This window comes from Misgurnus anguillicaudatus, chromosome 22 (assembly GCF_027580225.2).
Source record: "Misgurnus anguillicaudatus chromosome 22, ASM2758022v2, whole genome shotgun sequence".
NCBI classification, from domain to species: Eukaryota; Metazoa; Chordata; class Actinopteri; order Cypriniformes; family Cobitidae; genus Misgurnus; species Misgurnus anguillicaudatus.
In genome coordinates, this window is record NC_073358.2 from 30,138,403 (window position 1) to 30,163,917 (window position 25,515).

A 25,515-nucleotide genomic window follows, 5' to 3' on the forward strand; every position below is an offset into this window, starting at 1 on the left:
CTTTCAGCTAAACCTGATCATTGAATCAAATTTAACCCATGATTCAACCCATGTTATTGTTAGGCAAATTACAGACAAAACCCTTTCGGTAGGTTAATAAACACGGAAAACACATTATTAACATATTAATCAATATAGCTTGAATTTACTATAAGCGTATGAAAATGTATAAAAATGTAAATGTAAAAAAGTTAATAGTGCATTGAATTTTAACGTCTGATTTTGACAACTATTCCACCCACATCAGGGTATATCATAAATATGAAGAGTTTGGTTCCAAAACGTGATAAGCGCCAATTGTAAAAAAAAAAAAAATAGTTACTGCCAAAATCAGTATTGCATTTGGTCAGTATTAAAAAGTAAATTCTTTCTTTTCTTTTGAAAAAAAATTGTCATGGATTTATTGCATTTTGCTGAAAAAATAATCAGTTTTTATAATATATTTTTTTAAATCAAATTATGGATTTTCATTTTCCTGCTATTACAACCTAAAGATGCTATGTGAACGTTTGTAACAGAAAATAGTGGTTTTCATCTTGGTATAGAAAACACATTTTTACCAAAATTTTGACCAAGTCAAAATCATATATATTAAAGAATAACAAACTTGCACACACCTGAGAGTGAAGGTGTTAATGGGTGTCTTGTCCAGTGAGCGATGAGGCTCCTGTTGAGAGTATAATTCAGCACTAACAGATATTCCCGCTCCTTCCAACACCACGGTCACACTTCTGGGCAAGAGCTCCTCCAGTTCAGCCGTAAATGACACGCTAAGGGTCCGCCCGTAACTTAGCAACATGTTCCCCAGAAATCTGTCTGTGAGATAAGATAAAACAGACCCTAATTTTTCAAAGTGGCACCAATTATCATGTGTATTACGATTTGCATACTGTTTTGGTGTGATTGGGAAACACAACTGTAACATCTATCAGGCAGCAACAGCTGGCCTGTGAATTGAGTTAAGAGGTTTGCTCAAGGGCAGCGCAGAATTTTCTGGAACACAAATTCACAACCTGCAGATTACCAGCACATTACACCAGCCACTGAGCTGAGATGACCCGATTACCAAAGATAAACACCAGAAGAACAAAGTGTGTGCGTGCTTGTACACCATAACTGTAAAAATATAATTGGAGGCAAACATTTTTAATTCACAAAATAAAGAGATCTTTCTACTATGGATCTCTGTGTTTTACACCTCCAGATGCAAGAGAATGTAAGAGGATGGCCGTAAATTCAGCTCATGTCCCACTGCCTCATTAAAAGGCATTAACAAAACTTCAAAGAACCCCGTGATGTACCGCCACACATATCCTCAAAATATATCTGCATGCATGCACACAGCAGAGCTCACACAGTGCAGACACATACAATTACACTGCTTGTTTTTCATGTTTTTCAGCGTCTGCTGTTAGATCTCATGAACATCATTAAGGTTCAATGTTGCATTGTGAATGGGTAAGTACTATTGTAAAATGTCAAAATGGATTTATATGCATGCATCCAACTCATTTTAAAGAGTAGCAGCAGTCATATGCTTGAAAACATTTCTTTTACTATTACCAGTTAACAATGCAATGCCTTTTTATTGAATCCATTTTCTGTCTTCACTGAATAGGCTATAGGGGTGAACTCACGTTGTGTTTGTACAGTATGTAGGATTTATATTTTATTTGTAATGTGACTTGTTAATAAAGTTAAATCTCTTAAAATTGAATGTATGAGCGTTTTTTTTTTGTTGCACATTTTATTTATTTTTTTCTCATTGTTTTTTTCCTATCTTACCATTGTCGCTTGGGGTTGGGGTTAGAATAACTTTTTGTTACATTTTTAGACAAGTCGTGCCAAGGACATGAAAAACTATTTAAAGAAATTTGTGCGGGTTAAACGAAAAAGACATTCCTGCTCAAAGCAGGAAAAAGCTGAATTTCGTGCCATGGACACAAATAAATTAATCACATTTTGCGTGACTATAACTAGTGCTGTGTTCAAAATATCGATACGACAATACATTGTCATGGACGCCTGACGATGCGTGCATCGATACATCATCTTCCATATCGATTCGGATGCACTTTTTAAAGGCTCTCTAAGCGAATCTGCGAGACGTTAGTTATTGTTGACGTTTGAAAGTGTTTTCAAACAGACGGAGCGTAGCTAACTCCTCCCCCTTCCCCTCCCTTCCGTGCTTTCATGAACGCGTCCAACCCCCACCCCCAAATCCTTTTTGTCGTTTATTGGCTGGAATACTTTGTTTTGTTATGTGATGCTAGGTTTGGCCACTTGTTGATATTGCCGTTTGTGAAGCCTGGGCTGTCTACAGAGATCGCGTTTTTTTACAGTTTGATCAGCGGACAGGCAGCAAGCAAATAGTGAGGAGATGTTTCCGGTATGTAACAAAAAATGTTTTATGGTCTAAAACGCTTCAATTCGCTTAGAGCGCCTTTAAAGTAACGTGACCAATCGCTGCTGATGCGTGATCCATATGGAAAGGATGCATATGTCCCGCGGAGTATGTAGAAAGGTAGCAGGGTATATTTTCACTTTACGTGTCTGTCTCGCTGGCGCACGTGCCTGTGAGCCGCGTTCTCTCTCTCTCTCTCTGAAAAGTGTACATATAGAGAAGAGATACAGAGCTACTTCAAACTATAGCTGTCACATTAATAATCTGATTTCTATTAAATAGTATTAAGTCTGACTGCATGTTTACACATATATTCATAGATATAGAATAATGAAATGAGAGACAAATATAATGCCTAGAGTAAGATACTTTTTTTTAACTCTGAGATTTTAAGAATTTCTATGAGTTACCCCAAAAGCTAATAAATGAATGGCAAAAAGACAACTGTTACAACACTGCTTATTCAATGTACATTAAACAATAATAGTAATAATGTTACTTAATTCTGAACAAAATTGTAATTCAAAATAGTCTTGTATCGTGATGCGCATCGTATCAGGGTCCTTGTATCGGGATACGTATCGTATCGGGAAATTGTTGGCGATACACAGCCCTAACTATAACAGGACTTTCCGTGAGATCATGTTGCTATTTTGACATTTCAGGAAGACTTTGGTTTATTTTTGAATGAAATATGGTTGGCTGGTGCTGCATCTTATAGACAGGTGCGCCTTGTAATTCAGTATGAATTCATTTTGACATTTATGAGGCAAGAGACAACATTACCGTCTACAGCCGTGAGAGTCCGCCATATGCTGCTCCTGTATTTATATAATTCAATGGATTCTGTAATGTGGAATGACGAGTAGCCTATTCAACCTTCCAGGTAAGTTCTGTATGCTATGGTTTATCGTTTAAATACCTGATAATATTACTTAAACGTACAGACATCTATTCAGCTTGCTATTCTGTCTGCTATTGTTTAGTTGAATAACTCGCCTTAACAGATTAAATTTCTGTTCTTTGGCTTGAATTTTATGAAATAATTATCTAAATAAACGCGACGTACAGTCCACTGTGACTTATGTTATTTTGTCTTAATGACGCATTTTTGAATGATGCGGCTTATACTCGGGTGCGGCTTATAGTCTGGAAAGTATGATAGTTTAGAATGTTTAACATTTTTTATTTGGTCAATAAAAAGCAATTAATGCAATCTCCTGTGTCTAAATATTTTTTAAATCTACCCTCCCTGAAAAAGTAATGTGTAATTTGTCTTAATGGCTAGTCATTAATATTAATAATTTAGTAGATGAACTGTTGCTTACTTCAAGTAGAGTTAATGTTATTCAAATTTTTATAAGTAATTAGTTATGTAATGTAATGAGAAATAGGTAGGATATAATCTACCAAAACAAAGTGAATGCAAATTGTTACCTCAATTTTATTGATTAAATTCTTTGTTTTTTACAGTACTGTATGTGGACCCTAAAAGATTTATATGAATTAATTTCTATGAAATAGTGTATTTTTACAAACAACTGTGAGGGTTTTGTAAGAGATGAACCCAGGCGCAGACAGCGGATGAAGTTTAACAGATAATTTATTGAACAAATAAACAAGAAAACAAAAACCCACGAGGGGGCAAAACAGGACAGGATAAACACTACACTAAACTGACACTAAACTTGACAAGATATACATACACTAAACTGCACAAAAACAAGACAAAGTAAACACTAGAAAAATACTCTTTTGATATACACTCACATGGAACAAGACAGGAACCAGAAAGAACAAAACGCACGTGTAAAGAACATCAAACACAAGGACTTTAAATAGGGACAAAATAAATTACATACACCTGGAAATCATTACAAGTAAGGGATCGGGGAAAAAGAGACGAGACCCGGGAAATGCGTGGCCAGAATAAACCAATACTAAAACCACGCATTTCCCACATAAAACACGGTACTGCCAGGACCCCATCACAAAGATAGATATAATTCAAGACATGATTCTGGCAGGATCCTGACAACAACATCATAAAAAAGTATAAAAAATATGTGTTGATACTCTTTATTTGATTTTTTTCAGGTTTTAACAGATTACATATAAGAATAACCATATTATCGGGAAATTAAGGAGTTTGATTAAATAAAATACAGTTTGTGCTGTTAGTTTGGCTCACTCTGTATTCAGCTGGTTTTTACCTCACAAAGATGTTAAAGCTTTCATTTCCCAAAAGGTAAAGTTCATTTCTCAAAGATGAGGACATAAAGAGAAAGTAATATCTCCGAGTATGTGGTAGAAAGAACGTAAAGGGGGAAGCCATGGGAAAGAGAGGCTGTAAAAAAATTGTCTAGACATCAAAATAGCCAGTGGTTAGAGTAAAATTGTTTTATGGTTTTGGGACGTTGAGAAACCTTTCGTAACGCTATCAATATTTGAAAATAGCTGGTATTATATAAATATTAGTGTTGATTCGAGCAATGCTTTAGGAGAAATCATCTGGCTTCTGCACTTTCATAGAAAAGGGTACAAAAGTTGTGTCTTTTTGTCACTGGGATTTAGGTACACATATGTACCTTTGAGGTACCAGTATGTAGGTACAATAGTTTCTTCTGCTTTTTGCTTTATATTCATCAGACCAAATGATTTGAGGATCAAAATATAAAATCATATTGCATACAAAAAAAAAACTGTTAATCTGTAAGGCAATTCCAACAATTTCCTAAAAAAGAGATATTAATTTCTTTAGCTGAAGCCCACACACAAATCAAAGTAAAATTACAGTCCTTCATTTTACATAAAGCAGTGGCCTTCCGTGGGGCACAAATCTCACATATTGGACCATTATCAGACACCCCCTGAGAGTTTCCTGTTCCCATCATCCTCTCACCATCGACCTAAGGCCTCAAAAACATGTACCGCGCCGCATGCCTCATCTGAAACAAAGAACCATAAAACATTCTGAGCCTAGACAACCCGAAAGCTTGTTAGATACTTAGCAGGAGTGCGTTTTCTTCTCCGCCCCCCCATCGCTCTACATGCAGAGACAAGTACGAATCAACTTCAACAAAGGGAGGCTAAAACGTTCTATACCTGTTGAGGTCCTGCTGTTTTCAGGCTTGACAGCATGTTAAAAACAGCCCTATGAGAGTTGATTCACAAACTGTGGCACCCACGGGGATGCAGAGGCAAACTTTAACTTCAAGAAAGTATATATAATATATAGTTGACATGTTGTTTCTAAAACCCAACACTGACTTTCCCAAACCAGAGGCACTTACGATTCTGTCTCTAGTGAAAAACTGAAACTATAAATGAGAAAATATAAAAACGACTGAAGGAAAGTGAAGAGGCATTCACAGCGCAAACAAATAAAATATCCCTCCCAGCACTTGTGTTTAACTCCATCTTCTCAACCTGTTAACCCTCTCTCAGACAAACAAATTAATGGTGGCCGCGATGACAAAGCCTGGTGACATTTAGCCAACCACCATCAAACTCAACAATCAATCCGAGCTTTAACTTTTCCCTGACTCAATTAAACCCACAAAGCTGCAATTATATTTCTTGAGCTTCACACAAACAAGAGAAAAGGAAAAAGGACCCAGGGGAGACGCTGATAAAATGCACTCCCTACATCTTTTTTGAGGTTTTGGATTTGTGCTTTTAAAAGGAAATGAGAAAATGAGATTACGATAAACAGTATCTCCAAAGTAACACAATCCCTTTTATCCCTCACAGCCACATTTCTGTTAGCGTCAAATTTAATATGTTGTCTGCCCATACTGAGGTCTGTAATTTCACACTTCTGAGTTTTTTGTTACACTGGGAGCCAGGGGAGCAGGAGGGAAACATAAATGGGTTGACACACCTGCATCATCTGTCTTCACTAGGACTTCCGTTTAGAGTTGCGTCTAGTCAGTGAGGGTCGACATGTTCATATCAAGTATTAACCTCTGAGCATTCTCATTGAAACCACAGTGGGGTGTGCTTGCACTTTTCGCCGGTGTCATCCCACAACATTTAATTTAATAGAAAACCCTGCAGGGGTATCAATGCGGTATACTCTCTCACAGCAGATCTTTTAACAGAGGTGTGTGTTCACCCACATAATTGGCCGTATTGCTGCAGTTGCTGCTATTGACAGCTCTGCTTTTAAAAATTAACTATTTTAAAATAAATAACATTTTAACCAAAGAGCCATTCAAGCCAAGTAGACTCCAAAATGAAACTATATTTCAAATTACAATACAACTACAATAATGTTTGTTCACTAAATAAATGAAGAATAATGCTGATATTTTATATGCACCAATTCAACAATCCTACTGTGGTCAGCTAAAATGAGCTATTATAATGATAAACAAAAAATATTGCTTGCAAAGTAAACTCAAAATATTACTAGTTTTCTCTCACAAATGTATTGCTTTGCTTTAGAAGACATAAATACATCAACTCATTGAGGTCATTTGGATTATTATAAAGATGGATGGATGTGTTATTGGAGCTTCACCATGATGAGCCACAATAACATGATGACATTTATAAAGAAGTCAAATATATCTGGAAAGACATAACGGTGAGTAAATTATGAAAGAATTTTTATATTTTGGTAAACTATCTCTTATAACATGTTCCCAGATGTAAACAGATGTTGCACATCACAGAACATAATGTACACAATCTATAAATTTTTACAAAAGGAGAAAGTTAGGTTTGAGCTTTATTTTTATATTTAATCTGTTAAAACCAGAAATTAAACAGATATTGAGTATCAAAAAAATATTTTGTATACATTTTTTATGTTGCTTTCAGTGTTGGGGAAAGTTACTTTTAAGAGTAATGCATTACAATGAGTTACTCCCTAAAAAAGTAACTAATTGCTATTTTCATCTTCTGGGTTTTAAAATGTAGATGTCACAGCTTTGTGTATCATTCTTTCCAACGATAAGATGTTCACTTAATCCTTCATGAAAAAATACATGACACTGTTGAACACACACTCTCAAAAAGTACACTATTGTACTGGTACCTCAAAGGTACATCCTGTATGTGTACCTAAATCCCAGTGACAAAAAGTGGATAAAAGCATCTGCCAAATGGATAAATTAAGTGTTAAATGAATAAAAAGAGGCGTTTATGGGTCAAAACTAAATGTTTCTGTGGTGTATTCACACCAGACCCGGAAGAGGTGGCAAGCGTGAGTGATCTACATTTGCAAATTGAGTGCCGCAATGGGAAATGCGTGAGTTAAAAAATCTGAACTTTGGCGGAGTTTCGCATCGCGATAACCAATCAGGAGCTTGCTCTATTAGTTACGAGATTACAGGAAGTGAGCGGAGTCGCAGAAGCCCCTCCCATTTTATGTGAAATTCCGCGTGAATGTCTTAAATGACTAGAATTTCACCTGCAAATGAACTGAGTAAACTCAAAATGTTCAAGTGTCTAACTACGCGCGAATACCGCGTGTTTGCCGCCTCGACCGCATCTGGTGTGAACGCAGAGTAAAGCTTTGTTTATACACGCGCTTTGGTCCGCAACGCAAGCCTCCGCGGATCACGCGCGCGTCTCACCAAACGGACGAGGCGTTTATAGTTAACGCGCTCGCTGTTGCACTATTTTTTTAACCACTGGGTGGCGACGCGAGCAATAACGTCAAAAACAAACACAAAGAAGAGGATAGAAGAAGTCGTCCGCTGGAACAACACTAGTGCTTTTAACATTAGAGTTTGATATATATAAATATGAGAACATGAATAAAACAATCCTTTAAATATGTCTTTATTAAACATTATCATTTCATTAACGTTTTTACTAAACAAACATTACAGACATCTTAAGGTTTGTATTTTATTCCTCATCCAGTGGTTCATTCAATACAAATATAAGCCAAACATTCTGAATCGTGTAAAATAATTAGTGTTTTAAACTGCTAAGTTTCCATACTTTACTTCCAGAGTGTCAGATGAATATATACATTGTTTTGCTTGGATTGATCAAAGAGATACGTCACAGGCATGCCTGCTCGGACAGAATCGCCTCGAGTTCGGTCATTTTCGGATGCGGAGCCGCGCGGAAAGTAAAAAAAATGCCCACTCCACGTTGACCCGTGCGGACGCGTCGAGTATAAACATAGCTTAAGAATGTAAGTACATGCCATGATTTTCCCTGCCATGCACTCAGGGCTAGACTTGGTTTAGATGCAGGCAGTTGGTTTACCATCAGCTACAATTTATCTTGGGAAAGCTTCAAGAATTGGAGACAACAGGTTGACCTCCACCTTGCTCAGGAAGGCAGTTTGCGTCTAGTCTGAAGGGGGTCGCGGCATGAATGTAATAACAGCACACATTATTTTCTATCTATGTACTCACACCGGCGGCGCCTGTCCGCTATGACTCTGGACACTGCTCAAATCCCCGAGCGCCACTCACATAGTTTAACATTAAATAACATCATATTTGTCCCAAATCTTTAACGATTAACATTGGCTGCTAACATATATTCAGCATTTTAAAGTAGATGCAATTTGACTAAGCTTGCGCTATTCAATGTGCACATCCGGTGATACGGTACCTTCGAGTTGTCCTATACGCAACGTAGCGCTTCTCGTCCGGTGTGTGACCCCCTTAAGGATGCTGTACGATGTCCTGAGGACTTTTCCTTTTTTTTGAAAGGTGGTACTTTCATATTTCAACTATAACAGTTTCACCTGACTTTTCTTTTAATTAAAACAAGTGTAATTCTTTCTGTAATACCACTGCTACTACTCTACGTCAGTCTTACTAATTGTTAATGATATTTTTGAGAGGCAACTGACATCACAGTCGCTCGTCCTCACTTGTTCTCCTGTGCCCCGCCCACTTCTTGCTCTTCTCACAGGGTCACACCCATTTAAGTTGCACTTTTTGAAGCGATGGTGAGGTAGACTAGAGCTGAAAGAGGGGGCTTTCATAACCCTTTAGTAAATCTGTAAAAGATCCCTGAATCAGAGTTTTGAGTCGATTTATCACAACAGACAGTGCACACAACTAATTAACCAAAAATATTCATTTAAACTAACCCCTAATCCAACTTTAATGCAACCTCAGTTTAAATTGGAGATGGTTCTAATATATCTATGTCTTGTTCACAATTTTGCTTTATATAAGTCATTGTGAGTAATAGTATGTCATAAATATCTGATCTATCAGTCAGCCCTAGTTGAGATGGAAATTATGACTGAATCATAGTTTTAAACATTAATCTGAGCGATTAAAGAATTGAGCATAATTTGTCTCAGTTGATCACCATAGACACCGTACATCCCACCAATGAGTCCTGATCGCCTGTGAGAGTTCATCCAGGCATATGTTGGGCTGTCAGAGTGCACTGGCAAAGGTGTCCATAGACACAATGGTACCCGACCGCATCTATCAGTCGACAGGGGATATTTAGATCTGCTTTCAAACCTTGCCCCATCCTTCTTTTACTTTAATCTTATTCCGACCCCTGTTTCTCTCCATCTGTGTTTCTGACAACGAGACAGACTGTGACCAGCTTTAGCGGTGTGTTGAGAGTTTGCGTGTGCATGTGTGTTTACGTGTGCATGTGTGTGTGACACGTTGTTTTCTCCTCAAAGCTATGATAAATGTGCTACTCTGTCCTCTCACCACGGAGCAGATGTAGCTCTGGGGAGATCACTCACACGCATACAAAGTCTGGCTCGGTCTGCTAGCTAAACTCTTGGCTTGGTTGCTTGGCTATGGTATCTTGTCACCACTGTTGACATGGCAGACTCACTGGTGTCAAAAGCCCAACGCTGTGCCGGGCTAGATGAGCTATTCAAGTGAAGAAACATTTGCGGTTTCATTCAGTAAAGCATACACAGAAATGTAGTATCTATTAAACTCCTTCCAATACTCAAGACAGGCTTAGTCAGAGAAACATCCCTTCTTCGCATAGAAATGTCTCTCTGCAGAGTGCAGTGATGTGTGGAAAGCATTAAAAGTACAAATAAAGCACACGGCTCAAATCAAACAACAGCGTTTATAGAAAGGATCACTAAGCAGTCCTCAGGTGGCGTGACGGGAGAAATGCGGCCGAATACAGGGACACCGCCGAACGAGACGACAGGGGAGGGAAGGAGAGAAAATGAGACCGTTAAAAGCATCGGGGGAGCAATAGATCTCTGCGCATTTTAACCAAGCAGCCAGAACAGCACAAACAAGCTCTGCGCCGCAGCGATAAGCAAAACTGTACCGAGTGTTGCAGAAAGCTGCGAAGAGATGCAACGCTGCATCTATCCGGCTGGTTGGCCACTAATCAACGCAGGTTAAACAAAGACAGATGAGACTAAACATGCACGCTACACACACAGACTTGCTCATTTGGACCTTGTAAATACATGAGAAAGTCTGCTTAAGATGCAATTTATGCACTGACATGAATGCATTTTAGTTTTGTTTGTAGTAAGCTGCCAGAGATGAAGACATGATGTTAACAGGATTTACTCCAGAGTGAGCAGGAGAGCTATTTTGGCTAAGTGTCTTCCCGTGGTGGTGAATTGCTGTGTAAACTGCTCAAAAGTAAATACCCTTAGCCTATCCACTATACAAAGAGTACCTGGACTAAAATCTAGCCTTTGGGTGGCTCTGTCTCACTGTTTTAACATCAGAGCCTGCATTTTGGATGACTATTTATGGCCAAACATGTTGATTCTTGTTAATTATTTATCATGTGTCGACAAAGGATAAAGGCGACCCCTTCCTTGTTATTTCTAACCGATTGTGAAATGCGACAAATGAACATTTTGTCAGGGGCTTGGTTTCACTTTTTGTTTTAGCATTGTGTCTGGTAACCTTTTCTGTAATGAGAATTGTTGGACTAAAAACCTTATGTACTGTACTGTATCAACCATCCAAAGCTCTTCATTGCTTAAAGTCATTGTTAAGTTGGCACATGGTATGTGGTTTACACGGTGAAGGGATTTGGCATATATTCCAGTTTTCTTCAAAACAATCGCATCCTAATGCCGAAAACGTGTCCGGGCTCGGATCGGTCAAAGTACAGTTTGAGTACATGCTTCTGGGGTAGGGGAACAATTGCGCTCAGGCACGGTTTGCTTGGGTGAGTCCTAATATTGCTCGTCACTGGAAACTTGTTGGATAGGACAGTGTTAAACTGCCATGGATGGTCCAACTAGCTTGGTACATTACAGGAAATTTTAATCTTAAAAGGGTGGTTCAATGGTATTTCATGCATTCTGACTTATTAACATAGTTATATAGTTGTTTCCTCATGCTTAACGTAGGCAAAGTGTCAAAAAAGCAATTGACCGTGTTACAGAGTATTTCTGTGACGAATGCACGTCGCCAGGGTTCGTACAAGTTTCGGAAAGGTTTTTTCAATTACAGGTCCAGCTGACGTTTCAGGGGTTTCTATATGCATCACTTCTTTATATGGGCACTTCCCCCGGAAACCCGTCAATCAGCGGGAGACGCTAGAACTTACAAACATCACATCACGGGACAGCTTTGTTTAATTTCAAAACTCAACAATGGCAGGAAAGAAGAAGTGTGTGTTTGGATGTAAGGAGAAGAAAGACAGCCTTATGGAAACAATGGATATAGTTTATTATCCGGGGTAGCAGTGGAGTTTTGCGTGTGTGTTTGATGCGTTGGATTTCATTGAAAAGTCCCAACCGGTTCAAGAGTTGCATGCGGTAAGTAAGACTTCTGTCTTATGTTGGAAATAGGTGCGTGCATTTTATATAAATGACACGAACATGTAGTAAATCAAGTTAAACAGTGTTGTATAAAGTGTTGCATGACTCGTACTCGCTCCTCCCGCGGTAGTAACTCCTCCTTCTTCATTTTTTCATACGTTATCGAAAAGATTCGGTAAAGCTAATCTTTCTTTTATAAATCTGATTAATCTAAAGACTCTTCAGAGATACAAAGTATGTAATACTACTCTCTAGGTACTAAAGATTAACATCAGAAATGCAGAAACAGCGTGTGTTATGTGAGCTAACAGACCTAAAGAGACAAACAAGGTAAATCATAGTAAACTATTTAATGACACAAGAAATCTTTTAGCAAATGTTGTGCAACAAATTACTTTGGAAATTGGTGTTTGATCAATTGTAAGGGATTGGCTTTCCTACCAGGTGCTTTGTAGAAGCCATTCTCCTCTCTGTTGGGCAACAGATAAACCTCTCCCTCCTTCCAGATCAGTGATTGGTCCTGTCCTCTAGTGAATACACCCCTCCATCCATCTGGATCTTCACATAGAGCACAATTGACACTGAGAAATATTTAAAGCATGTGTAAAACACATAGGGACAGTTTCCCAGACAGGGTTTAGATTAATCCAGGACAAGGCCTTTGTTATATTTGGACATTTAAGGGTGTTTTCACATATACACTGTTTAGGTCGTCCCAAATGACGTGTCGCTCCGAGTACGGTTCGTTTGGGTCAGTGTGAACACAACAGCTGCACTCGGGTGCGCACTAAAAGGCCGCTCCGAGACCGCTCTAAACAGGTGGTCTCGGAGCGGCTGTCTCCAAACTCTGGGGCGACCCACCTGTGGTGTGAACACTGCTGGACCTCGGGTCGAACCAAATACAGGAAGTTCACCACGGTGTGCACCAACATATGTGAAAACACCCTAAAGTAGTTTTTACAAACACACCTTACAAAAAACATCTGGTGTGCATCTTGGAACAAAACAATGGGTCTCATTCATGATTGTGTATGCACAAATTTGTGCGTGAGATGTGCGTACGGATGTTTTCACAAACAAATCGTAAACATTTTCGTATCAAAACGTCTTCTAAATGTACGCAAAATTGCTTGTCATAACTAATAATTAAATGTCATATTTGTTAACGCATCCAATACTTATTTAATGTTACTCCGGTTGGTGGACAGCACTGGCTGCCTACAGCAAAACCTCCCAAACAAAAAATGCAAAGCAAATCGGAACTTTACTGATAATAAATATGATCATGGATTTCTTATCGAGCTCTTTTGCTTCTATGACAAACTGCTCTAAAATTTTCTGTGGACCAGCGCCCTTATATGGAGCTGGTTTGGCTGTGTTTTATGCAAATTTCCAACCTCGAGCACACGACCGGTCATGTAGAACACTTCAAGTTCACTAACTCATGAGCGTACGCACGTGTTGTGAATTAGGCGGAAAGTTTTCGTGAGAAGTTCAAGTGTGTGTATAAATATACGAAAAACGTATGTAATTATTAGTGAATAAGACCCAATGGCACTGGCATATGTAAAGATATGTCAATCAAAGTTGTTAAAGCAGCTCAAACAGGCATTTTAGTCTGGGGCTATTGTACACTCTTTTAAAAAGGTCCTAATATGTACCATTTCGGCACAGATATGTACCTTTGAGGTACTATTACTGTATGTATTTCTAGGTACCAGCTTGTACCTTAGAGGTACCAATATGTACCTTTTAGTTAAAAAACTGTACTTTTTGAAAAGGTACTCGCCCAGTGAAAACTTTCGTACCTCCTGTACCTTTGTCTGAGAGTGTAGGATAAGCCCTGTCTGGAAAACCACCCCATGAAGTCACATTAAAGATGTAACTATATCTGTTCAGTCAAGATTTCACTTAGTAGGCAAACCTGACAGAAAAATTAGCGATGTTACATTTTAATGTTTTTTATTTATGAGTAAAAATAGCTCTGTGGTTTACATTATCTTCATGTTTGGTTCTTCAACAAATAGTATATTACCTTTATATTTTAATTTATTCTGAACTCACTGTGTGGTTTGAAAATGCTACACAATGATTATCAGATGACTCAAGCAAGTAAACTCATATCCTTGTAAATGAACAGCTCTTACTTAAAAGAATGTGCGTATATAAATGTGTATAACCTATGAAGAAAGAACAAAATTACCATAAATGTGAATGCATGTAGCAGTGCACTAAACTTTTAATGCATACTGGACAAAATCATTTGCTAAAAAATGCAAACCACAGTATATCTGGGTTTTATTTGAAAATAAAAAAAATGGCTAGAAAAATGCCATACGAATAATAAAGCAAACATCAATTATATCTGTTATTAATATTATCTTTTGTGGTAATAATTTGTAGTAATTGTCCTAGGCTATGTCTTTATAAACGTGTTTTACTGTATGTCATTTTTTTGCCAAGCCTCCTTAAATTCTTCTCAAAACTGAGCTTTATTTTATACTCCATTGTAAATCCATTTTATACATCAATGCAACATGCATAAAAATAAACCGCAAAGATGTCAATTGTTCAAAACTGGACTTTACATCTGGCCACCTGTCAAACCATTGTAAGATGCTTTGCAATTTACCTTCTAGAAAATCTGAAGTAATATTGACAGCCACATGCTGATTGGAGGATGAGCAGGCGAGGGAGTGGCCAAAGCAAAAACATTTCTTACAACCTTCTGGATTATCCAGCTGAAGGTTGAAGGAGCCTGGTTTGCACCTATTACACAAACACACACACATCATATAGGTTTTATCTCTATCTAAATTATATATATAAAGACATTTTAAATGCTCTACTTATTTATTGAGTTGTTTGCAGAAGTGATTAGAAATGTCAGTTTCTTTATTGATTGATGGTAACTGTAGATACCCTGACTGTATGTGTGTGATACGAAAACAATAGGAGGCATTTTTAGCAATTTATTACATATCAGTAATCCAAACCCTCCAATGAGAAAGAGAGGCCAAGAGGGGGTGTTAAGTATAAGGTCACCTGTTGCATAACTGTCCTTCCACATTATTTCTGCAATGACAGTGTCCATCTTCAGTTGAACACACTCCCACACTTCCCCTCTCATCACACTCACACAACCTGTTTGAAACACAGACATATAATGTATATACAGCCATTAAAAAGAGCGAGCTCAAGCTGATGCACTGCTGTTGAGCTGGAGCTGATCTCTCAGGTGTAAACTTTATGTCACCATCTATGATCTGCAACATGGCCTTAAACCTAAGCTTTAACTGAGTTGCTATTACCCATAATGCTATTACCTGACAAATGCTCCACGTCTTTCACCCTTTTCCCATCTCTCTTCATTCAAGTTTCGCTCCAATGAACCAATTAATTTACACCCAAAAACACTTATCCACATGGACCATGTTGGTAAGAAAAAGTGCAGATCTCCTCAGCTGGATGCTTCAAAATGCAATATTTCATTTTATTAAATAATATTTCATTTTTATAAATAAGTAAATAAATTATTTTAAATTAAAAATAAAACTGTGAATTATAATAACAAAATAATGAATTATGGTAATAATAAACATTGCTTTTCACTCTATTGTTATGCTTGTCTTTCTTTTAAAGGTGATATGATGAACTATTTCATTAGTACTGTATTAGTTTAATCTAATTGGTATCAATGTTGTTCTGGTTCAGAGCCCTTAGCAAGGTTGTGTATATAGGTGCACTGCAATGTGTGTATAGGTGCTCTGGAACAATCCTTCCTAAAATGCAATAAACTTTCGTTTACAAAGACGTGAAACTCACCGAGTGGTCAGGGGTGTTCACTGATGCTCACACAAAAATTGCTGCAAAAGACGCACTCCAACAGGTTTTATCGTAGTTTTTGTTAAACTCCATTGACTTGTATTAGATGTGCTGTGATGTACGGTATTACTCTGCGCCGGGAACTTTGTTTGTATTTTTGCAATTGGCAAAGGCTGATTTTCGCCACCAACTGGGCTGGAGTGTCTATTATTCAAGCTCTTAACGGAAGAATGTACGGGTGTGAGGCATTTGGAAAAATAGGTCCACAAGATTACAACGAATGCTAAAACACCTGTTGGAAAGCATCTTTTCAGCGATTTTTGTGTGAGCATATCAGTGAACACCCCTGACCACTCGGTGAGTTTCACATCTTTGTAAACGAAAGTTTAATACATTTTAGGAAGGATTGTTCCAGTGCACCTATAAACCCATTGTAGAGGTGGGAGGTGATAAACAAACACCCGAAAATTCTCGGGCCAGCATCATATGTCCAAATTTCAGTCAATACCGTTCTATTTCATCATAAACAATCTGAAAACAGGGCTTTAAGTGTAAAATACCAAACTTGTCCTTTAAGGGTTGGGGAATCTTTGATTAAATGTTGATCCAGGATTAAAAAAAAAATTATTTAAAAAAAAAGACTCATAAGGGATGTTTAATTTATTATAAATTATAATAATAATACTGGCTCAGTGTCGTTTTCTTTTAAGGTTGTTAATATGAACATCTGATGGGAGATGCCATCTTCATCACTCCTATTTATTATTAATCCCAGAACTTACTAATATATGCATTTTTTAATACAAGTTTTTAATAAAATAATTTACTGCATTTAATTTCATTAACCAGCAGAATCACAATGCCAAAAACACTCTACCCATATGTTATACCGCCATCGTGTTTAATAGCCTCGTTAATTACACAATAATTGATGAATCTGCATTAAGAAAACAAAATGTGCAATTAAAAGGCTGTTCGTGGTTTGTCATGTGTTGCGAACGTTATCCTCAATCTGTCCTAGCCTGGCCCGTTTCTACTAACATCCGCCTAAATGTACAAATTTTTGATGAGAAATAATCCACTACACACTCATTAATACACAAAGTGATTTGATTCAAATGTATTGCATAGAGACAGAGCGCAGTTATGCAAATTTGAAAACCACGCCCACCTGGGGGGGAAATCAATCACAACCATCTCCATTGACTTTGTTTTGCGAGAAGCCGCCTCCTTGTCATTTCTGGCTTATAACAAAAAACTGAATAATGACTAAAAGCTGCTGTGTGACAATATGTACAGCTAACAAGCCAAATAACCCAGAAACAAGCTTTCACAAGCTGTCGAGCCGTAAAACCCAGTCCTCAAGGAGAACAAAGTGGATCGCCGACTACGTTTCCCCCTATTGGACGCAGTTCTACTAATAGAAGTACTATGAAAAGTTGCCTGTATCCATTTCTGTGTCTTTAAACGCTCGTTTTTTGGGGTCGACAGCTTATAAAAACTTATTTACAGATTAAACTTAAAAACAGAATAATACCTAAAAGCTGCTGTGTGACAAGGTGTACATCTAACACGCCAAAAAAAAAAAAAAAAAACGTTCTTATAAGCTGTCGACTTCAAAAAACGAGCGTTTAGACACAGAAATGGAAACAGGCAACTTTTCATAGTACTCCTATTAGTAAAACTGCGTCCAATAGGGGGAAACGTAGTCGGCGATCCACTTTATTCTCCTTAAAGACTGGGTTTTACGGCTCGACAGCTTATAAAAACTTATTTCTGGGTTCTTTGGCTTGTTAGCTGTACATATTGTCACAAAGCAGCTTTTAGGCATTATTCCGTTTTTTGTTATAAGCCAGAAATGACAAGGAGGCGGCCTCTTGCAATACAAAGTCAATGGAGACAGTTGGATTGATTTCCCCCCCGGTGGGCGTGGTTTTCAGGTTATGACGCGCTGCGCTCTGTCTCTATATACAATCAATTGAACTGAATGGAGTTGACAGGTTACTAAAGGGCTCTGATTCTACTGCTATCCATTTATCCGTAACTCCTCAACCATTTACGCTGAAGAGGGGATATAGGCCCCGTCCCAAATGGCAAACTTCGCCCTTGTGGAACTCCACACTTTGATGACATCATGTAGTGCAGATCTTAGGGACCCTTGACGCGAGACCACAAGGGCGCACCGGAGTCGTATTTTGGGACAGACTCGAGCGTCACACCAGAAATAGGAAGAGAAGCTGCCCATCAGTGTGAACTCCTCGCATCCATTGTCCGATTGCTATTTTGCAAGGACCTCTGGGTTGGTAAAGTGTGTGAAGCCTGCACAGGGCGCCGGCGTCATGGGGGGGCATTCGCGGGCAGTGCCCCCCGAACAAGGTGTTGTGCCCCCCCTACAAAGTTTTTTATTACTTTAATATATATCAAGAATAATTAAAATAAATTAAACATTGAATGTTTCAATGTTACTTGTAATATAATCAAATGAGGAAAATATAGTTGATATATGTTTTCTTTAATTAAAATAGACCAGTTTCTCTGATTGGATGTATTGCCGCGTCTCACCCGTCTTACGTCTTTAGCATATTTGTGACTTGATACTAGCAACGTGTTTTTTCACGGCATTTTATGGATCGTGTAAAATATGGATATTAGAACATTTAGAACGAACCAGCACCGCCTGCTTCATCTTCATGCAAACACCGATTGGCTCAAACTCAGAGATTAGAGGTCGAGGTGGAATTTACAAATCTACAGGACACTGTTTTAAGGAAGTTTAATGTTCTTACACGCCGTCTTCAGCTAATTTAAAGGTAAGTTAGCGTTGTTTTAAATAACGTAAGCTTAAATGTGAAGTGTGGCTATAGACCGTTAACAGCATTACGACGTGATTATGGTAAAGCGGCTTTTTTAAAGCTAGGACGTGGTGTGCTGTTGCGTCGAGCCAAGCGCGAGCGCAGCGGAGCTCAGCTTGCGCTCATGCTGCGGTCGAAGTTCAATAGTTTTGCGCATAGTTTGTGGTCTTTTGCACTTTATACGGGAAATGAGCTCGTCTGTACGAGTTGTATGAGTGTGTGCTTGCTGTATTTGTTGTTTAAATTTCTTGTTTTTGCAAGTTATTGTTGCAATTGCGTGCCTCCCGTTGGAAGCCGAGTGTCCCCGTCTACGGACTCGTAGACTAAGCAAGCATGCACAATTTAAGGCCACGAGACCGAAAGTCCACATGAAGTGCACCATTTGGGATAGGGTTTTAGTAGAGCACGCAGAGTACACTGCAGCAGAGAGCAGTTTTGAAGTAAAGGGAGTAAAAACTTATGAAGCAGTGGGGTAAAGAAAACACTCCTTTACATCACTAAAGTTGACTCACTGTTGGTGGCTCGAGACTCGATGGCCCGACTGTTAAGTTGATTTTCAATAAAGCAGTGCTGCTTTTTTTTGCTTCTGGGTCCTCTACAGTATTTTTCAGAACCTGGCAATGCTTAAAGAAGCCACTGACTTTTAGTTGAGTTAAATTAACCCAGAAAAAATTTGCTTATACAAAACAAAATTTAAAGGTTTGTTTCTTGCCAAACCCACAGTATACAGTCAGATCACAACCCCTGAAATATAGCTTATGGCACGATATGCGTGGATTATGATGTGCACCCTCTGGTGCGATCTGAACTTTTTTGTGTCCATATTTTTATTGGCCTGCTCATCATACACTCTCTGCCTCCACCACTGATTAGTTCTACAGCGTTTTACCATTTTATTTACTGCGGACAACGCATCAGAGGTAAGAAATTTAAGACCCAGCAGGAATTCTGCCTTAGTGTAGGTAGTTTCGCAGATGTTAATAGATGTTAGTGGACCTTTTGGACTTTAGATACAGGGCAGCTAATTAAGGATAATGTTTTTGTTTGCTTTGCTAAACTACTTCGGCAAGCCTTTATAGAGCTTAATGTTATTTACAGAATTTTATTTTTGCACTTTTTAATTAATGTTAATTGACCCAATTCTGCTTGGCACAGAACATTTGTATAAGACTAAAGCTATTTTCACAGTCTCAGTGTGATGTTTATCCCTTTCGTCAAATTTTTGGAAGTGATTATCTATTATTACCTGCATCCACCAGGGCTGAGAGAATGGAAACCGGACTTGCAAATGTCACATTTTACACCAGAAACACCTGGCCAGCACACACATACTCCCTCGCCATTACACTGCATACTCATAGAACCTGAAGAGAGAAAAGGAGCGAACAGACTTTAACACAGTCCTTCACAGCTCTTGGGTTTTTAATGAGTACATGGGTAGTTCTTACACTCATTTTTGATCAATAAATGATAATAGATGTTTGTTTCCGCATACAGTATGTGACCTAAAGCAATAGCTATTTTAGATATAAGATGGACATGTGCGTAATGATATATTGATAAAGCTTGTTTTTATTTTATATATATGTGGTAAATATAAATTAATTAACACCGTTTCTGAATGCAACTTCATATTTAAAATGTTATAGCTTCAGGCAGGGCATAATGTTTAAAATAATAATGAACACAGTATTCTTGTTGATTTGTGATATCCTGCAGTCCTGCGTATTGCTTCTTTTTGCTAAAAGAGTCAGGTTTCACATACATTGTGAAGAGCAAATAAACAGTAAAATCTTAAATCACCAATATTGTGAAGAACACACATATAAACAAACATACACTCTAAAAAATGCAGAGTTATTTTCAACTAAGCAATGGGTCTAACAGGGACGAGCCCAGCACTTTGTGTTGTAATTTATCCTATGCTGGGTTGTTTTAACCCATTATTGGGTCAAATATAAACATTTTCTCAACCCAACAGCTGGGCTTGACCCTTTTTGACCCAATGCTGGGTTTAAAATAACCCAGTATTTTTTTAAGTGTACTAAATCTATTTTGACTAAGTCAAAAATGGAAAAAACAAACATGTAAGATTCTTATTTTCTTATGTGCACTTACTTTATAACTGAATGTTAGGATTTATTGAAATTTGCATGAGCATGATTATGATGTATGTGTGAGATTTAAAGCATTTAAGATTACATATAATACAAGGTTAAATTCCATTTAGCACAATAGGTAAGTTATGTCAGAGTCACTTTGGCCATGTAGAGCTTACACACGGTAAAAAAAATGCAGCATGAAGTTAAAACAAGTCAATTTAACCTACTATTCTAAGTTTTGAAAAGTTTAAATAGTTTAACTTATTTTTTTAAGTTAAAAGGAAAGCCTACTTTTTTTGCAAATATGCTCATTTTCCATCGCCCCTAGAGTTGAGCATTTGATTTGTGCCGTTTTGGAATCCGTTCAGCCGATCTCCGAGTCTGGCAGTACCACTTTTTGCAGGGCTTGGCATAGTCCATTGAATCCGATTAGACCATTAGCATCGCGCTCAAAAGTAACCAAAGAGTTTTGATATTTAGTTTCGAAGAGTTTGACTTTTCTGTACAAAAGTTACATTATGTACTAAGACTGACAAAAAATGAAAAGTTGCAATTTTCTAGGCAGATATGGCTAGGAACTATACTCTCATTCTGGTGTAGTAATCAAGGACTTTGCTGCTGTAACATGGCTGCAGGAGGTGCAATGATATTACGTAGCGCCTGAAAATAGTCCCCTTAGTAACTTTCAATGGCAAACTCTTTGGTTATTTGCCAACTTAATGCTATTGGTCGGCTAAATGGATTCCAAAACGGTAAAAGTCAAATGTTTAACTCTAGGGGAGCTGGAGTATTTTTTTTTTTTAAATGGAGTGTCCCTTTAAAGTAACATAAAAATATATGTTGATTTGACAAATAATCTGGGTATTTTTTTACAGAGCATGGTGAAACTATAGAAAATTTGCCCAGAACCAACTGTGCTTAACTTTGCATAACCCTTTAACTGTGCATAATACTTTTAAATAGACAAAAAAAGACAGAATAAGTATATCCAAGAAATAAATTGAGAACTTTACACATTATACACAAACTACATAAGGCTACATAACGTACATGTGTGCAAACATTGTGTGTGTGTGTGTGTGTGTGTGTGTGTGTGTGTGTGTGTGTGTGTGTGTGTGTGTGTGTGTGTGTGTACTGTATGCTTGAGTCACCTAAGGCATTGCAGTTGCAGTTTTGACAGGGCTGCTGTGGTGATGATCTGTAGAAGTTCTCTCTGCATGTCTCACAGTGAGGGCCAGCTGTGTTTCCCCTGCAGCCAACACAGCGCCCCCCGTGTCCTGTGCTGCGGTACTGCTCCACATCAAACACACATTCATCAGCAAGACCACTGCAGTTACACCCTGAGAAAAAGAGTCAATTGAGGAACACATGAATAAAACTGACATGGGGGAGTAGAATAAATTGACTGAAAAAGTACAAACATTATAAATGTGCCAGAATGAGCACAAGGTAAAATAGATGAAACAAAATAAGATAAAAATGAATGAATGAATGAATGAATAAAAGGAATCTGCCAAATAAAAGCCAGGTAAATAAATACATAAATAGCAGCCAATTTTATAATGCCTTTAGGTAAACTTTACAACAGCTTGTTCAATTTTATTAAGCATTATATCACGTATTAACACAAACACCAACCAGCCTAATAAGCTCCCCTGCCACAGGCCTGTGAGATAACAATCTTCCTTATTATCATATCACCCAATCAGAATACGAAAGCCAGCTTTATATGCACCAGTCACCCAGGGGGGGCATTGTGGGACATTACCTGTTTTATTACAATCCACCAGTCTATTGACTCTGCAATAACTATCACATTACCACACTCTAATGGGGCCTGGTTTCTGGAGCTGCCGCTGAGAAAAGGATTACCTACCATTATACCAAAAGCATAGCACAGAAGACTATGAGGAACAATTATTAACCTGTTCAGAACTGAATTATGAGGTACAAAAAAACATATAAAGATGTATTATCAAAAGTTTACAATACAGTGATACTCAAACACTGACCAAATGATAAAATGCATACGTGGCATCCATTAGCATGTACATTGTAATGTTTTTCCTTTCCCAGCATAATGTAGACAGACTATATGTAAGCCATTTTAAGCTATTTTAGCTCAAAAGTATACATATTTATGGCTCTGTGGCAATTATAAAACATTGCTCTGTTTGGGGATGGTTTGAGAAAGCACGCAACTCTAAACATACTGCATTAAAGGTCACGTTCTTTCTGATCCCATTTTTTAAACCCTAGTTAGTGTGTAATGTTGCTATAATAGCAAAAATAATACCTGTAAAATGATAAAGCTAAAAGTTTACTGCCAGGTGATATATTTTCTTAAACAGAATTCGCTTTTCAAAGCATACAGCGAACGGCCGGTTTGGACTACAGTCTTCTACTTCCTGCTTTAATGACGTTAGTAGAACAGTTTTTTGACTAAACTCCGCCCACAGGAATACGGCAGTCACCAGCTAAGCTAACGGCAAGCCAAGCTAACGGCAAGCTAAGCTGCTATCGAATCGCAACACACTAAACAAACGACACAATCAGAACTCGATACGTATTTCTGAAGGAGGGACTTCGTAGAACAAGGAAGACATCAGCCCGTTTTTAGGACAGTGAAAACAGCTCTATATAGATAAGTAAATTGTGTGAAAAATACAGTGTTTTTTTACAGGTGAAACGTGAATACATCTAATATTGTGCACTGTAAACACAATCAAAGCTTCAAAGACACAGAAAGAACGGGACCTTTAAATAGGACAAAATGACCAAATGTGAACCTACAGTAAGTCTGATCATTTAATTAATGAGCATCAATGCAGTCATCGCTTCCTAAACATTCATTTTAATCTTCGCCTTATGCAATATTAAAGATATCAACATTATATTTTCATAAGTTGTTTAATACATTATGTAGGCTACAGTAGGATGATTTTGTATAGAAATCTGTAAATCACAAAAATATTTACAGATTGGGTCACATATAAAAATCCAGACATTGCCAAATAGAACATGTGTGAATGTAATCTTCAAACATCTTTAGGTTGCTCTATTACCAACGTTTGAAAAATTGTATGTATGTTTATACATATACATATACATATGAAGAGTTTCGTTGCAAAACGAGATAAATCCGTTTTTAAAATTTTTGTCAAAACATGTTTATTTTTATGTTATCATGTTATTATTTTGTTTTATGGTGCTACTTAGCTGTATTTTTTAAGTTATGAAGGTTTAAATCAAAACAAACCAACTGCAGCTGAATTAATTGGAATGCACAACCAAAAAACGAGATTTCTGAAATATAAAAAAACGTTATCTAGTTTTGCAACAAAACCCTTCATATAAATATACATATACATATATAGCAGCGTAAAAAAAAATATATTTTCATATATCAAAACTAGGGTATCAACCCTGTGAAGGCCTGCAAACATTCCAGAAAAGGAAAAATAAGCATTTTTTGATGTTCGCCAGCTGAATGCGCATAATTTCTCTCGCACTGTTTCTGCCTCTTTTAGACAAGGGGGTAAAACAGACGTCCTTTGTCAATTAACATATCCGTTAAATGAAGTTTTACAAGAGACATATGGTGGTAGAACTCACAGCCTGCCATACAAATGATAAATTTGGCACAGGCAGTGAAGAAAAACTTTGTGACGCAACCATGCATGGAATGCATCAATGGTCCATTTCACCTCTTCACCAACTGATGCCGCTTACGCTTATGAAAACTTGTTTATTCATTAAATCCACTTTGATGAAAAGGAACAACAGTTATCAACAGAAACAACAGAAACCCATCTGTTGACCACAGAAACCTGAAGTTAATTAATGGAACGTGGGGCTTAGCGTGATACAGAAAGAAAATAATTAACATGCTTTTTTCGCCTTATGGGTTTGTCAGAATAGCCAATTACAGTCTTCCCCTAAAGCAACACACACACACAGACTTAAATTACTTAAATGCCGCTTTCGTTGCTGCGAGGGTAAATGGTACACTTTACAAAGTTACGTTTCCAGCATATGATGTAACATGCATCGTCTCATCTCTTCTTTATACGTCGCTACATACTCACTTCTGAACATACGTCGGTCATTACCGAAAGCTACTATTTTAGTCTGTAAAGTTTTAAAAATGTTTTTTTTTTACAAAATTACACTGAGTGCCCTCCACCGTGTGTGGATTACTTCTGTAAAGGATAGATGGACTTTTTTGTACATTTTCTAACATAACTTCGATCGTGTTATGCTGGGTACACACCAAAAGATTATCGTGCTGATTTTGGGCTGATTTCCCCCTTTCAACAATCCTAACTATGTTCCGATTATCTTTATGGTTCTACAGATTATCTTATCAGATTTTCCATTTGGTGTGTCCGATCCTGATCGGAAAAACGTCGGAGCCGCCACGTTCGTGAATCATAAATATTAAACATGTTTAACTCATTCACCGCCATTGACGAGTTCTCTCGTCATTTATAAGTTCATATTTAACTAATAAACGTGCCTTTCTGGACGAATTTCAAAGTGAAAGTGTAATACCGCTTTTATCCACCTGTTGGCGCCAAAACTAATTTATCAAAAACGGAAGTTAAAAAAAATAAT

General features: G+C 37.7%; 1 protein-coding gene across 3 annotated transcripts in view; it reads right to left on the minus strand.

The window, feature by feature from the left end:
• Positions 1-25,515, minus strand: part of lamc3 (laminin, gamma 3) — a 99,908-nt gene that overhangs the window by 41,514 nt on the left and 32,879 nt on the right. For all 3 annotated transcript variants that reach the window (XM_055199618.2, XM_055199616.2, XM_055199617.2), the window contains 6 exons: positions 22,050-22,238; positions 20,043-20,160; positions 15,165-15,263; positions 14,752-14,888; positions 12,561-12,677; positions 618-816 (listed from right to left, as the gene is read on the minus strand). In XM_055199618.2, coding sequence (XP_055055593.2) covers positions 618-816; positions 12,561-12,677; positions 14,752-14,888; positions 15,165-15,263; positions 20,043-20,160; positions 22,050-22,238 — 859 coding nt within the window. The remainder of the gene's footprint in view (positions 1-617; positions 817-12,560; positions 12,678-14,751; positions 14,889-15,164; positions 15,264-20,042; positions 20,161-22,049; positions 22,239-25,515) is intronic.